Raw genomic sequence first — 15,997 nt, 5'->3', positions numbered from 1 at the left:
CTTTTTATGTCACGCAATTGTGAGTTTGGCCCTGTCACAAACGACACCCTAAACACTCGCGGTCTTCCTCTGAGTCCGCACTTTCATGACGTAACGCCGCTTTGACTGTCGGGAACAAGTCTGATGCGGAGCTCGCTTCAGTGCGCATTTAGAGCGCATATCGACCACAGAGGGGCGCTCGTGAGTACCCTTCTGAAACCTAACATTACTAAATAGGACACCCTACGGTCTCATGGACTTAAAGGGCACGCAGAAGCCCTTGTAAGTCTACAAGACTGAAAGTGCATATGAAGTGTGCCATTTAGGACAGGGCCTTTATATCTCGGTGAGTGGACTCTGACAAAATGAAACACCTCTGATTGGCCACTGCGTTCAATAGACCAACAAACATGACTGTGATTGGCTACATTTCTCACCGCTGTAAAAACATTTGACGTTCTCCAGAGCTCAAACACAAAAACACACTTGAGAGTTTGCCAGTGTGATATTATTACAGAATCAACTGAGGGTGATCTTGCATTTGCTTGAGAGTGCTTATATTTAAATTTGACTTTGTGATGTTTTTTACCCATGTATTAATTTAACAAAAAACGATTTGTAATCAAGCATTAATTGGCGGACCCCCTGCAGTACGGCTGCGGACCCTTGTGTTAAACTGATCTGATCTGAACTGAGAGAGTGAAGAGTGTGTCATTGTTCTCTACAGGTTGAGGGATTGTGGAGTCACAGATGAAGGTTGTTCTGCTCTGGCTTCAGCTCTGAGATCAAACCCCTCACACCTGAGAGATCTGGATCTGTCTGTGAATAAACTAGGAGATTCAGTTCATCTGCTCTCTGCTGTACTGGAGGATCCTCACTGTAAACTGGAGAAACTGTGGTAAGATGAACTCTCTGATAAACACATATTTTGTCCTTGGTAAATATATTCTTTATTAGTAATTTAATAGTTTTTAACTTTTTTACTCAGTGATCACCAACTTTGCTTGTTAAACTCTAGCTTGTTTTCGGGTCTGAAGAAGGAGTCCAACCAAACAATTACACATCCACACAACACAAATGAGAGACAAATGAATACATTTCATTGAGAGCTCATTTTCTGTACAATTATAGTTTGACCAGGAAAACCAAAACCAGTATTTTTATGTGTGATTCATAGACACTCAGTTAAACAATAAATTACAAGTGATACTTACTTCAGTCCAAATGCACAATAAATAAATATTCAGTTAAATCAGTGAACATCACAGGTGAGCCAATGCTTGATTAAACATGCTAATCCTAAAACATAAATGTTCTCCCCAGTATATACAGTACTGTGCAAAAGTCTTAGGCATGTTAATATCCCCCCCCCCCCCCCCCCCCCAAAAGATGGTTTTAAGTCAGTTATTTATATATTTTGCTGTAATGTGTCAGTAGGAAATATCAGTTTAGATTTCCAAACATTCTTTTTGCCATTAATTGTAATAATCCAGTGAGATTTGTGTATGCACAAGGAATCTGACAACAGCCGGTATGATCTGATCTCACCATCATCGAGTCCGTCTGTGATTACATGAAGAAACAGAAAAATGATTAACATGCCTAAGACTTTTGCACAGTACTATATAGTATATATATATAATTACTCCACATCACAAACAAGACAAAACATTACACAAATACACAAAGTATAAATGTTATATTAAAACAACAGTGTTTTTGAACTGACAGAGTTACAACACCCACAGACTTCCATAGGAATCGAGGAATGCGGAAGTAAAGTTTTGTATTGCAGTAAATATCATTACAATAAGGCAAAACAAAACTATAATAAATGTCCTAAAGAACAGAGCACAATATAAAAAAGGAAAAAGAAATAGAAAAAAATAATAATATCAGGGACAAAAAGGTTTCTAATAATTCAAATTTCTTTAATAAATTGATTAATCTTCCACTTTTCAATGTTGACATTCTCTGATCCTCTTCGGTTTAAAAATGACCGAACACGTTTTTAATTTAATCTGAATGGGATGACACTTGGTGACGATTGTTGTATTAGCTTTGTGAACACACACAAAATAATCATAGACATGATTCGGATATGGTAAAGGGTCGTAAAAAAAAAAGTGTCACACTTGGTTCCTTCAAAAATGACCGACAGGAAATGAATGGGAAATACGAAAACTCAGAGAAACTTTTGGTGGTACAAACACACACACACACACACACACACGCACACGCACACGCACACACACACACACACACACACACAGACACAGAGAGAAATGAACTGGTAAGACTGCAACAGCAAATTTTGATAATATGCAAAATAAAATCAATAAATGAAGGAAATACAAAAGAGACTCTCTCGCTCAAATGCACACGCACACACACTCTCTCTCTCTCTCTCTCTCTCTCTCTCACACACACTCTCTCTCTCTCTCTCTCTCTCTCTCTCTCTCTCTCACACACACACACACACACACACACACAAACACACACACACACAAATAATAATTGTTTGGTCTTATTTTAGCCTAATAGGTGTTCCTGATATCTGCTGCATATGCAACAATACATAAAATAATTACAGTTTGTATGTACATAGTTAAAATAATATTTATTATTATAATTACATTTTTATTCCTGTTTTTTAACCTACAGTTTGATAATGATTGTTTGCTGTTGTTATTTTATTGTTTTTGCTGTTAGATCATAATTGCTGTTCCCTTCTGAAGTTTTATTACCATTTATAGAATTAAACTGAATAAAATACCAATTAATTGCAAAATGTCTGTATAAAGTGTTTTGAATTATCACTATCCATCCCTTATTTTGTTAGATTTTTTTAATGATCAAATACTGATTAACAAAAATGCTTGCATTGTGTTCCTTTTCTAACCAAACATTATTGTTTGATTGTAATCATAATGCAAAACCTGATATTTATGTAACAAAAATATCTAAAACTTGACAAAACGTAGTCTTTTAGAATGTCTAAATATATATAAAAAGAATTAATAAAAAAACGAATAAAATGGAGAAATCATGTCTAAAAAAAACAATGGGAATCAAAAAGCCTCTCTATGTATTTATATAGGGAGCAACAGTACAGCCTACAGGCGGTTACACGACATTACACAAGTTTTTACTTTTTAACGCCACTGGATGACGCTTTTCTCACTTCAAAAAATGTATTTTAAAGACCTGCACTAATGTGACATGTTGCATTTATTGAAAAATTATAATAATACAAATAAAAATATGAATTCTAATGGAACAAAATGCTCATACATTTTTTTTTAATAATTATTGCATAGTACCATAGAAACCTTTCTAAATTCGAAATAATAATAAAAAAATATTATTGAACAAAAATATATTACATTGGTTTTCCTGAAAAAAAACAAAAAATTCAACAAAAAAAGACATTTTAAGGCTTCAGTCACTTTTGACTGCGAAGGAGCCAAGTGTGACCCCTAAACGAAGAGGACCAGAGGGATTTACAGTAAATCCAAATTTCTTTTTAAGATACAGAAAACAATGCACTGAAAAAGTGTGTAGGATTTAAATGATTGAATCATGCACATCAGTTCCACATGAACCAATTAAGTTCAACAAAGATCATTTGTTCACATAATGTCAACATCGTGGAATCAAGTCATTTCCAAGTAACCCAATGAAGAAGTTTTAAAGTGATTTTAATATGGTTCCCTAACTGGATTAATTCATTCAATTTCTTATATTTGTGTCACATGACTGAGTTATAAGATTGTATTAGATTGCTACGAAACTATTAATTAGCAATAGCATATATTAGCATGCTAAATGCTAAGCATGAAATCTAATTGTAATATAAGTAATAAACATATTAGAAAAAAATATTCTTTTAAATGGCCATTAATGGATCATTATTGGACAAATATTTAGAAACAAAAAAATCTTCAAAATATTAAATTAATATTATTGAACTAAAATATAGTACATTTAATTGATAAAGTTACACTTCAGGTGTTATTAATGTTATCTCTTTATCACTCCATAGTTACAGCACTGCATGGTATTTGTCCCTCAGTTTCTCCTGAAGTTCATGGAGAACCGGCATCCTTTATAAAGCAGTGTAGAATATAGTGGCATTGCTTGTCACTACATTCAAATCACATCACACATTGCAATCTTTAATAAAATGGTCATTTTACACACTGTTTACACAGCGTCATTGTTCTCTACAGGTTGAAATATTGTGGAGTCACAGATGAAGATTGTTTGAGGAAGATCTTGCATTCGCTTGAGAGTGCTTATATTTAAATTTGACTTAGTGATGTTTTTTACCCATGTTTTCATTTTTTAACAAAAAATTATTTGTGATCAAGCATTAATTGACGGACCCCCTGCAGTACGGCTGCGGACCCTTGTGTTAAACTGATCTGATCTGAACTGAGAGAGTGAAGAGTGTGTCATTGTTCTCTACAGGTTGAGGGATTGTGGAGTCACAGATGAAGGTTGTTCTGCTCTGGCTTCAGCTCTGAGATCAAACCCCTCACACCTGAGAGATCTGGATCTGTCTGAGAATAAACTAGGAGATTCAGTTCATCTGCTCTCTGCTGTACTGGAGGATCCTCACTGTAAACTGGACACACTGAGGTAAGATCATATATGACTCACACATGAAACACAATGTAAAGTCTCCTATATTTGAAATGTTCAGCCTTTTTCTGCTGCTGTGTTATTGAGCTTATTGAACTGTAAGTGATTTGTAAGCTCACGCTAAATCGGCCCAAAGTCCGGCATCCGACCAGCGCGGAAGGTCTTAACGTGTTACTGTCCTTTTCTCGAGGCAAAGTATTTTTTGATTAAATGCAATACATCTGAATATGTATTCTCTGGTTATTTCATCTGACTCCATGAATGAAAAGGTTTTAATGATATCTGTGGATCATTAATTGTGAGCGAATGTTTGACTATTCCTTTTAACTCTTTAATGCAAATAATGCCAAAGTCAGTTAGAATAATCAAATGTAACAATTTATTATGTCAGGTAAATGTATCATGCCAATTTCTTAATCAATTCAAATATAATCGATACAAAACATCAAATACTCTGGAAAAAGAGAAGAGATGCAAACCCAACAATAAGAAATACATGAGGCTGAAGATCTCTCTCTCTCTCTCTCTCTCTCTCTCTCTCTCTCTCTCTCTCTCTCTCTCTCTCTCTCTCTCTCTCTCTCAGCCTCACGGGCGAATCTGAGGTACAGAAAAAGGCCTCGAATTCCCTGCTGCATTTCATTAAATAGCCAGGACCTCTTTGACTTGGAAATATCTTTTAACAATGGAAATTTGCATTCAGAGGTTACACCTTTGGGTGTAGGGAGACCATTTGTCTAGAGGCCAACCCCTCCTAGTGTGCTAGTTATCCATAAACTCTCAAAAACCTTATTACCTTTTGTTTTACTTATTTGGAAACGAGACATTTGTACCAGTCGCACTGTGACATTTTAAATGATACCAAACATGAAAAATACTCTGTGATAATCATTCACATTAAACTATACATTTTCTTGGGTGATTTACATGTGGTCTCAGCATGAGAGAGGGGGAGTGAGGAAGAGGAGGAGTGAGGAAGAGGAGGAGGGATGTGTTCTGAGGTGTAACTTTGCCTCACAAATGCTGAGTTCAAATGGTAATTTCCAGAGAGGTTCTTTGTCCTCTCAGGGTCTGGGTGCTCCCCAAACAGACTGTCCGGCATTTCCTAATTTATCAATTCTTACAGATTGAACACATGAGCTGCTCTTCAGGAACATGATTCTGCAGGACTGAGTCACTGAAATACACACTGTCACATCACAATCAACACTTCAGTCTCTTGATTTTAAACCGACTCGATCTCAACACATTCAGAACTGAGAAATGAAGAACATGCTGGATTTATTCTTGCAGTTCATCACGTTCATCTTTCTGCAGGGACTGTTTTTAAAATATTGTTTACACGATTAAAACAAATCATTACTCCATACGTACTGTATTAGTACAGATCTAAAGACTAGATGTTTAATAATCATGTTTTGAGCTCTTTGACATTTTAGATCTCAGTCCAATGATCCATCAAAACATTTTATTTGTGCTTTAAGTTTGTATTTTCTCTTTAATAATGGATTCACTGCTAAACTGATCTGAACTGAGAGAGTGAAGAGTGTGTCATTGTTCTCTACAGGTTGAGGGATTGTGGAGTCACAGATGAAGGTTGTTCTGCTCTGGCTTCAGCTCTGAGATCAAACCCCTCACACCTGAGATATCTGGATCTGACTGAGAATAAACTAGGAGAATCAGCCGTGAAGCTTCTCTCTGATCTGAAGAATGATCCACATTATAAACTGGAGACACTATCTTGTAAGTAGATTATTTACTACAGATTACAAAATACAGTAATTTGTAACATATTTTGTTAGATTACACAAGCGTTGTAACCTAATCTAAATAATTTAGAATACTTTGGAATATTAATAAGGTTTGTAACACAAAGGGTCCACCAAACATAGGACTTGGTTTCCCCTGCATATTATTTTAATGACATCAGTTTTACACAGTATTTCTTGAAGAAAAAAAAATATTTTTAGTTTTTAGTAAACATTTAGTTTAATATTTTAGTAAAATATTTGTTATATATATATATATATATATATTTTTTTTTTTTTTTTTTTTTTTTTTTTTTACTGATGCAACACAATGCAATAAAAGCTGGGGTGTGTAAACTTTTTAAATTGCATGAACAGGATAAATTGTAATTATTTTGTCTTCTGTGAAACCGGGAAGTATTTGCTTCTGAAGGGCAGTACTGAATGAAAAAAAAAGATGATCTTTGAACAAAATGTACACATCATCATAATCCTGTTTAAAGTTTACACCCCCTGCTCTTAATGCATCGTTTCCTCCTTGAGCATCAGTAAATGTTTTTACCTTTTGTAATAGTTGTGTATGAGTCACTCAATTGTCCTTAATGTAAAAATATGGATCTCAAAATCATACAGTCATTGTTGCAAAGGTGTCAAATATGCAGAAGATTCTGGAAAACCTAAAAATGTGCAAAACCTGGAGGATTTTTCTGGAGAACAGCGAGTTTAACTGCTCAGTTATTTAGATCCTGTAATAAACATTATTTGTTCTCATTATTCTGAGAACACACACAGTCTCTATGGAATGGACTACATATGCCGTATTATCATTTAATCAGTTAGTACATAGATGTTGTCCGACAGGAGGTCCGCTCTGACTCTCGGCTGCAGGACATTGTCACAGAAGAATCTAGATCACTCCCAGAAAAGATTACAATTAATTGAGAGAGTAGTTTCTGTTCATCACATCATTCATATAATGCGAATAATCGACTGAACCTTTCGTTTCCACGACGGTAAGTGGGAAGTGTTCCTGACACGATGATCTGTTCACAATGGTCTTGATCAGGATCTTCTTCATCTTGACGTTCTCCTGCGTGCAGAACAACAGCTCTGATGTTCTCCTCACCTTTATATCTCTGGCTGTAATATTAATGTACTCTGTATGTATCTCTGCCTGTGTTTGTTCTGAAATGAATCTACTGATGTGATGTGACCGCAGTAATGTCTCATACTCCATATGTGACTCTGTGTGTTTAATTGTAGTTTAAGGATCAGCTGATGGTGAATAAGGAGCCGCTACAGAGACCGAAGACACAGAGACTGAAGACACAGAGACTGAAGACACAGAGACTGAAGACACAGAGACTGAAGACACAGAGACTGAAGACACAGAGACTGAAGACACAGAGACTGAAGACACAGAGACTGAAGACGCAGAGACTGAAGACACAGAGACTGAAGACGCAGAGACTGAAGACGCAGAGACTGAAGATGCAGAGACTGAAGACACAGAGACTGAAGACACAGAGACTGAAGACACAGAGACTGAAGACACAGAGACTGAAGACGCAGAGACTGAAGACACAGAGACTGAAGACACAGAGACCGAAGACACAGAGACTGAAGACGCAGAGACTGAAGACGCAGAGACTGAAGATGCAGAGACTGAAGACACAGAGACTGAAGACACAGAGACTGAAGACGCAGAGACCGAACACGCAGAGACCGAAGACACAGAGACCGAAGATTCATTTCATGACATTTAGATATTGCTCTGCTTGATTACAATGTTGATGATGTAACTTCCAATATTCAATGACAATTAGATTATTTTAATCAACAAGATATAGATGGTGTATATTAGTAATTTATTATTTAGGAAAAGGTGACAGAGTTTAGAGAGTTTATAGATTTACAAGAATGTGATTACAGAAGAGTAATAGAAGTATTTTAAATGAATATGTTACCGGCAAATAGTGACGAAGATGATTTCATCAAACATTCATTTCTGGGTTTTTTCTTTTTCTTTTGTTTTTTAAATATCATGACCTATTAAATTTTATCCTTAAATCTCAGTTTTCCCTCATGTCTCAGTTTATCAGTAATTGCTACCAAGGCAATTCGAAATGTGACTTGTAATTCACTGAATCTGTTATTTTTAAAGGGATACTTCACCGATTAGCATTAAGCTTTGTCTCAGTAGAAACCCGGAAGTATTTTCGAGTGACCGTGCTTCCCTCCCTCATGTCCCCCTGAGACGAGAGATTTCTGTTTTGTGTGTCTGGAAAAAACCCTCAGATGATGCAAAAATCGTCATTTCGCGTCATCGGAGGATTTTTTGGCCAGAGGCGAGAGACTACAGCCAGTAGGAGGAGCTCGTCCCGCATGTCTTCAACCCGTCCATAGGGGGATCTCACGATAAAACGGCGTCTTTTCAGTTTCGAGTCAGCTAGTAGCCTAGTTGTATAATTTCTTCCGATACTGCCCTCTGTAACCGGTAGGCGTGGCTCGGGAGTGGCCTCGTAGGGCAGCGAAGCAAGTGCATTCTGGGAGTTGTTGTCTTTCATCCATGAGCCAAAATAAATTTTCTGGCTTTTCTCAGTCTAGAAGGCACCAACTTCTCAAATAATTTCACATTCCTACTACATAAATGACCCAATTTAAATACACATTAATCTTTCCAACGGTGAAATATCCCTTTGAAATTATATTTTAATGAGCTAAATGGTCTAGTTTGCTCAGAGGGAGTCGAGGGAGTATCTCAGGACTTTTGACCCTCATAGGAAAAAGAAAACTGAAAAGGTTTGTCACTTAATGACTTAAAGCTCATTCAAAGTCTGATATCATTTAGATTTTATATGTGGAAACCTTCAATGCAGTCAATCAGGTCATACAACAAGGTTGCCATTTTTAGCACAGGCCTATAAGAAGTGTTAATGTTCAGACTCAACATATCATTTTAAAATGATTAAACAATATTGATCTTAGGCTATAGATGCCATATTTCCACGATTGAAAAAATGGCTGAGAGAAAGACATACAGTCCATTCTATGGGATTTAGAAACTATCCAAAGTCCAACAACAATGAGGTCATGAGGTCTGTGTGATGTTCTCTGCAGTAACTCTGAGCTTCAGTCCAGTTATTGTACTGGGAAACAAACACATAACTTGCACTAGCATTCATTCTTCCTGTAAAAAAAATATTGTTGTAATTACTTGAAAAGCCCAACAGCAGTTCTCACCATTAGTGGTTGAGACTGGTTGGTTATTTCAGAATGATTAACCTTGGTCTATATATAACATTGTCCTATAATGAAATTGCTCTGTCACCGTCATAGATAAATGGTAATTCACTATACCAGAGTAGCATAAGCCCGATAAGCGAGGATTTAAAGGAAAAGGAAAGAATTTTTTTTTTTTAATGAGGTTAAGATCTCACAGAAGAGAAGAGTTTTCAGCTCTTTTTTGAATGTTGTCATGGATTCTGCATTCCGGATGCGGGTGGGGAGATCATTCCACCAGCATGGAACTGTGAATGAGAATGTTCTGGAAAGTGATTTTGTGGCTTTCTGTGATGGAACCACGAGACGTCGCTTGTTGACCGATCGTAGGGTTCTGGTAGGGATGTAGACTCGTAGGAGTGAGTGAAAGTAGGAGGGAGCTGAGCCTGTGGTAGATCTGTAAGCAAGCGTCAATGCCTTGAACTTGATGCGAGCAGCGAGAGGTAGCCAGTGCAGAGAGATCAACAGAGGAGTGAAGTGGGCCCTTTTGGGCTCGTTGAAGACAAGACAGGATCATTTGGAGCATTCTGAATCATTTGTGGAGGTTTAGTTGCACATGATGGAAGTCCAGCCAGAAGAGCATTGCAGTAGTCAAGCCTAGATATGACCAGGGCCTGGACGAGAAGTTGTGTTGCATGCTCAGTTAGGAAAGGCCTGATCTTCCTGATGTTGTGTAGTGCAAACCTGCATGATCGAGCTTATGATTAACTGGTTTGTTTGGATCATTTTCAATGGTGGCCAAATCAATGTATTTATCTCTACAGTATCTCTGAGCTTCTGCCCAAGTCTTGGATTCTTTCACAGAGACATGATGACGAGGAACACTGAAGCTGAAAAAAACTATAAAATACATACGTTTAGTTGGGAATTCAAATGCAAAATGAGTAAGTGTAGATCAATAATTTTATTTGATAAATAATAAAAATAAATAACTGTAATACCAGAAGCCTGACAAAGTCAAAATCTTTTTTTTAGCAACTTCTGTGATGATAAAATATTTAATGGAAATGTTTGGCTTACCTGATAACAGAAGCAGGGTAAACATGTTTACTGTAAGAAACATTATGTACTTTAAAATGTGCAATCATTTTTAAATGATTAATGTTTTTTTTAGTTAGTTATTTGCATGATTTATTACTGTAAAGTTTTAAATGCCAGGATGAATATCCATTTTCAGCAGCTGTTCAACAGTTTACCTTTGGATGCCTGCTCTTGTCTTTTCTCTTGATTTGCTGTTTTGGTGATATTTTATCATCTTCATATTTATAGTGATTTACAGAATGGGTGTGATCATGTCTGTAACACCCATGACATTATAAAACCTGTCTGATCACATAGTTGCCATATCAGATGTGCATACATGCTGTACTTACAGACTGAAAAAATAAATAATTATTTGCCATATGCATAAAAATAGCAAAGGTTACATGTTGTACTTCTTTATGATTCGTTCAGTGCCCATTATTACTTTACCTTTATTACTAAGCAGATCAAAACATCTCAAACTAAAGAGAAACTGATTCTAGCTGGTATATTTCCCTTGTTCATAACCATCTGCACTCCCCAAGACTGAGGTCAATAAATCTTTAATGTTCATCTTTATATATCAGAAACATTCCCTTTTGTTACAGGTATCACAGTGTAAACAGTAATTGTATTTTCTAGAAGTTAATAATATATATATATATATATATATATATATATATATATATATATATATATATAAAGAAAGAAGAAATGTTTTACTTGCATTATCTGATTGTAAACATAAGCAATTGAAACATATCTACTGTGTGAAGAAACATTATGTACTTTTAAAGTGTGTAGCCTAATAATAATAATATAAATTACATATCACTAGTATTTCGTTTTTCAAAAATTGTTTAAATGCAATTTCTGAAACTATGGCTACATTTCTTTAAAACAGAAAACCACAAAACATGCACATGACACGCAAAACACCACACATCTCTAAAATAAGTTAAAAAAAAATATTTTGATTTCCTAGGGACTTTAATTGATAGGCTAATTTTGTAGCGCCTCCTTGTGAATACTTGTCATTAATGCAGCTAGATCTTCTGTGGCCTCCTGTGTTCTAGTTGAATAAAACAGAACGACTATGTACCTCATAATATCCTGTGCCGTTTCACCTGGACTGCTGTTCAATGAACAGATAATGGACTTTGGAGGTGGTTTCTGTTTTTAGCTGTGAGAGATGTCTGCTGGTTCAGAAAGAAGAAAGAATCTACTCCTTTTTATTGATGTATATATATTTTTAGTCAATGATATTGTATAATATTTTTTATACTATATAAAGTTTTTATTGTTATTGTTTACAATAAGTTAATTATTATTTCGAACAATCGCACCTAACCAATTAGTGACAAGTTATGGGCCACCATGCACGCCCATTTTAGTTTGACGCCTATTCTTCCCGTTTATTCTATTTCTAAAACGACCCTCCTCTTCTGCATCACATCACGTGACAGTATTATCTTCCGGTTCATGCTGCGGTTCCGTAACGTGTCGTCACTAGCTATGTTTCCATCAACTTGTCAATGGAATTATCTGAAGTTCGGTAAAAAAAATCATGCGAATAAAGCTCGTGAAAGTGTGTTTCCATCAAACGGCTTTAAAGCGAATAAAAACCTGTGCGTAATGACGTCACATGCTGTTTTGCGATCAAATTGGTATATCGAATTGATTTGAGACATTTTAAGGTGTTTCCATTCATTTTCGCACTGAATCGCACAACATTCAAGCAAACATTTGCGAACAAAGTTTTGCTAGACAAAATGGATCGCGCCATCTACCAACAAATGATCAATATTGCACAAGTTGTAATAGTGCAGAGTCCTGCACGGGAATATTTTTGGAGACCCGTGCCCGCGATAAATCGCACACAAGCTAAAATCATTCCATTTGAAGTGCTTTATTTTTTATCTCGCACCTCTCTCAACATCACAATAGCCTCATGAATGGGCTAATGAGCGCTAAAGTGCGCTTTGTTTTGGGCCATTTCAAGTAGCCTAGGCTACCTCCAGTTCACGCGCGGGCGCCTCTCCATGTCCTGATTATTGCCTGCTATATTTAGCTCTTATTTATTAAATCCAAGGAAAATGGTTGATTAAACATTGGTTAAAATTAAGATACAATTAATACAAAACGAAATTCACTTTAAAGAAAGTCTTTCTACAAAAACAAACTTAATAAAGTGGTCAAAATCATGTCTGCCCACTCCATTTGTCTCCCGATATTCGGGATCATCTTATTCATGCTTTTTTCACTTTTCATATAATCAACATGCAATTTTAAACATATATATATAATTTTATTTAAACATGAATATGAAACTAAATCGTTTTTTAATGACTCGGCTACAACACATAGGCTTATTAGCCTGCCCTACAATCATTGAATATTATTTTGCTTGATTGACGGGTTTTTATTTAAAAGAAAGAGCGTGGCCTACACAATACTTAGGCCTACTAAAATATAATTAATATTATTTTATTGCATTTGTATTAGTTGTTTGAAGAGTAAAAAAAAAAAAAAAAATTCGGTCGATCTTAACGCAAGTTTACAACCGGCCAGTCGGTCGGACTAAAAGGGGAAAAAAATTAATTGGGTCGGTCCTAAATTGACAGGATCGGTCGGGTAACGGCAAACAAGAATATTTTTAAGGATGCCCAAAACACATATTTGCGAGTGTGTAATGGCAATTTAGACATACAAATATTGCACATATTTTTCATCCGCTACCCGCCCGCAAGGAGTTCATTATCCGCCCGCATCCCCGCCTGTGAATTTTAGGAATGTCACAATCCACCCGTTTTAGCCACTTTTATGCGGGTACCCAACCCATTGCAGGACTCTAGGTGCTTATGTGACAGCTGATAGCGACTATTATGGCATTCCTTAGATTTTTGCTATAATAGCCGTTTTATTTTTCTGTTAAATTAAATTAAAAAAGTATCTCGTCTCCTCGTTTGTCCACTTTGTTGACACCGGCCATGTGTGCAAACCAGACAGTATATAATGGGTGCAAACTGGGCGGAAATTAACTAAAACTTCTTCTTTTGTGGCGGGTTGTACCCATAAAATGACCTAAAACTTAATCGCAATCCATTATTTATTCGGCAAATAACGTTTCCATCAGCGTTTATCGCATAAACCGTACATCGATCAAGATAAAATCCGATGAGACCGACCGTATTTCATTTTAGTCGATATTCAAGAAATTCAATCGAATTTTACTGTTTCCATAAGGCATTTTTCATTCGATATCACATAATTCGGATAAAAACGTGTTGATGGAAACATAGCTACTGGGCATGTGCCGCTGTTGGTCGGGGCATCATGGCGGTGCCGTGGAGCCTGTGCTGGAGGAGCAGTGCTGGAGCTGCTGTAGTTCTGGACTGGTGTTGTGGGATCAGCAGAAGAGCTTTCACACACACGGCTTCTTCCGCGTCTTCCTCCGCTGTGACACAGGTAACGCGATCACACTGATGATGATGATGATGAAGGTCACCGGTGTGAGCCGATGAATGACAGATCACTGCCTTACATGATCAGGTTTGAGATGAGGATGAGTGCGAATGTCTGGCGCTGTAATAGTGTAAGATGTCTTAGATCAGATGATTGCAGTCGTGTGTGTACAGAACTCCAGCCTGAACTCTGTGTTAAAGGTCATGAACTCCTGCATTAGAGACTCACTGATCAGTGTTACATGCCATTCAATGTCACTGCTACACAAGATTGTTGCACAGGAAGTCTTGTGTTGTGCTTGTGTAAGTTGTGTTGGCAAATGTTAAGACACACTATATCCTGAGCACAGTTTGTACTGTTGTTTTGATAAGTGTTGCACAACTTTCAGCTTTATATGATATGGTGTTTATGTTTTTCAGGTTTTATTTCGGCAGGGCCCTGTACATAATTCTGTACATAATTTTAACAAACCAATGATCCTTGCAAGGTATGTCAATGTCATGGATAGTAAATGTGCACTACTAGTTTGTACATATGTGTATAGGCACACTGGGGCTAGTTGTCACAGGGAAGGTGTAACATGGACTATAACAAAAAAAACTATTAGGGTCAAAGTCTAGTTGCATAATGTTATGACTATTACTTATGACAGTTTCAGTTAGCCAAAACAGTTTTGTGTGTATTTAAAAAAAAAAAAAATTATGAAATTATTGAAACAAAACTATTTAGCTGCTGTTCAGAAGTTTGAGGTTAGCTGGATATATATTTTTCTCTTTAAAGAAATAAATAGTTTTAGTTACAGTAAAGACATTTAAAATGTTACAGAAGATTGGTTTCAAGCAAATCAGCTTATTAATTATTTTCTGAAGGATCATGTGACACACAAGACTGGAGTAATTAAAGGTGCTCTAAGCGATCCCGGGAGTCGTAACTTCTTGTTGACATTCGAATTGTTGTCAAACAAAACGGAGGCTAGCTAGACCCTCCCTCCTCATCCCGTCTCCTCCCTCCTCCCCTCCCTTCCAATATTATCCGTAGTAGTCACTACAAACAAAGTTAAGTTTTACTGATACTTCATTCAATGTGTAATGTCGCCAAGTTAGATAAATGATTTTATATATTGCAGAACAGAATGCAGAAAAAAAGAAACATTATCTTAATCGTTTCGCCACCTGAGGTTATAACTATAACTATAGCTCCCATACAAGGACGCAATAATAGCAAGATAACGTTAGCTTCGCGTTTCCCAGTGAGCATAAACAACGGCGGCGGCGTAAACAAATTTAGTCAAAGTTGTCAATAGCCTATAAATGAACATTCAAATTCATAACAAACCGTGGGTGAAAACAATCATTCACACAAATTGTCGCCCTACTGTGAATTTGCTTGATCATTTACAATAGAGATTGATCGCTAGCTGCTAGAAACATATATGTTGTATTCACCAAAGCTAACGCTGACTGCATAGTTCTAGCTAATTACATCCTTGTGTTGGTTTGGCGAACATGAACGTCAGTTTAGAAAGAAAAATGGATTTACCTGTTCTGCAAAAACAGAGCAACTGAATGTCGGATTGGAAGCCCTTCTGCCGGCGGAGTTCTCGCCACCTTTCGAGGGTTTTTCCGATGTAAATTCGGGACTTCACGCGTTCCTTATCCTTGTCCCTCTCCTTTGCAATTTGTTCATCGAAACGTCGTCTCTTTGGTCGTGTGTCGACCATAATTCAAACTTCCCTCTTCATGCTTCTCTCTCCTCCACACACCCCCTTCATGTGTACACGCACTAACCCCCCAAACCACACCCCTCAAATACTTCTTGTCGGTGATTGGCTGGAACACTGTTTGTTATGTTTCGTG

At 36.7% G+C, this 15,997-nt stretch overlaps 1 protein-coding gene and 1 pseudogene across 2 annotated transcripts in view; both read left to right on the top strand.

The window, feature by feature from the left end:
- The window catches only part of LOC309510221 (NACHT, LRR and PYD domains-containing protein 3-like), a 343,190-nt pseudogene that overhangs the window by 78,420 nt on the left and 248,773 nt on the right, over positions 1 to 15,997 (top strand). Inside the window, exons 10-11 of the transcript XR_014211802.1 lie at positions 707 to 877; positions 4,453 to 4,623. The product of XR_014211802.1 is annotated as an NACHT, LRR and PYD domains-containing protein 3-like (transcript). The remainder of the gene's footprint in view (positions 1 to 706; positions 878 to 4,452; positions 4,624 to 15,997) is intronic.
- LOC309510218 (uncharacterized protein) lies at positions 6,205 to 8,446 on the top strand. Its single transcript, XM_082191251.1, has 2 exons — positions 6,205 to 6,366; positions 7,635 to 8,446. Exons 1-2 carry the CDS (start codon positions 6,334 to 6,336, stop codon positions 8,151 to 8,153), a joined length of 552 nt encoding a protein of 183 aa, XP_082047377.1. The 5' UTR covers positions 6,205 to 6,333; the 3' UTR covers positions 8,154 to 8,446.

This window comes from Leuciscus leuciscus (genome assembly GCF_965113295.1).
Source record: "Leuciscus leuciscus genome assembly, contig: SUPER_11_unloc_5, whole genome shotgun sequence".
In the NCBI taxonomy this organism is placed as follows: domain Eukaryota; kingdom Metazoa; phylum Chordata; class Actinopteri; order Cypriniformes; family Leuciscidae; genus Leuciscus; species Leuciscus leuciscus.
Note: the sequence above shows the minus strand (reverse complement) of the source record. Positions and strands in the feature narration are given on the sequence as shown.

Coding starts and splice junctions, on each gene's coding strand:
- LOC309510218 (XM_082191251.1), top strand. CDS start 6,334: ATGATCCACATTATAAACTGGAGACACTATCTT. Junction 6,367..7,634: donor TAAACTGGAGACACTATCTT/GTAAGTAGATTA, acceptor GTTTAATTGTAG/TTTAAGGATCAGCTGATGGT.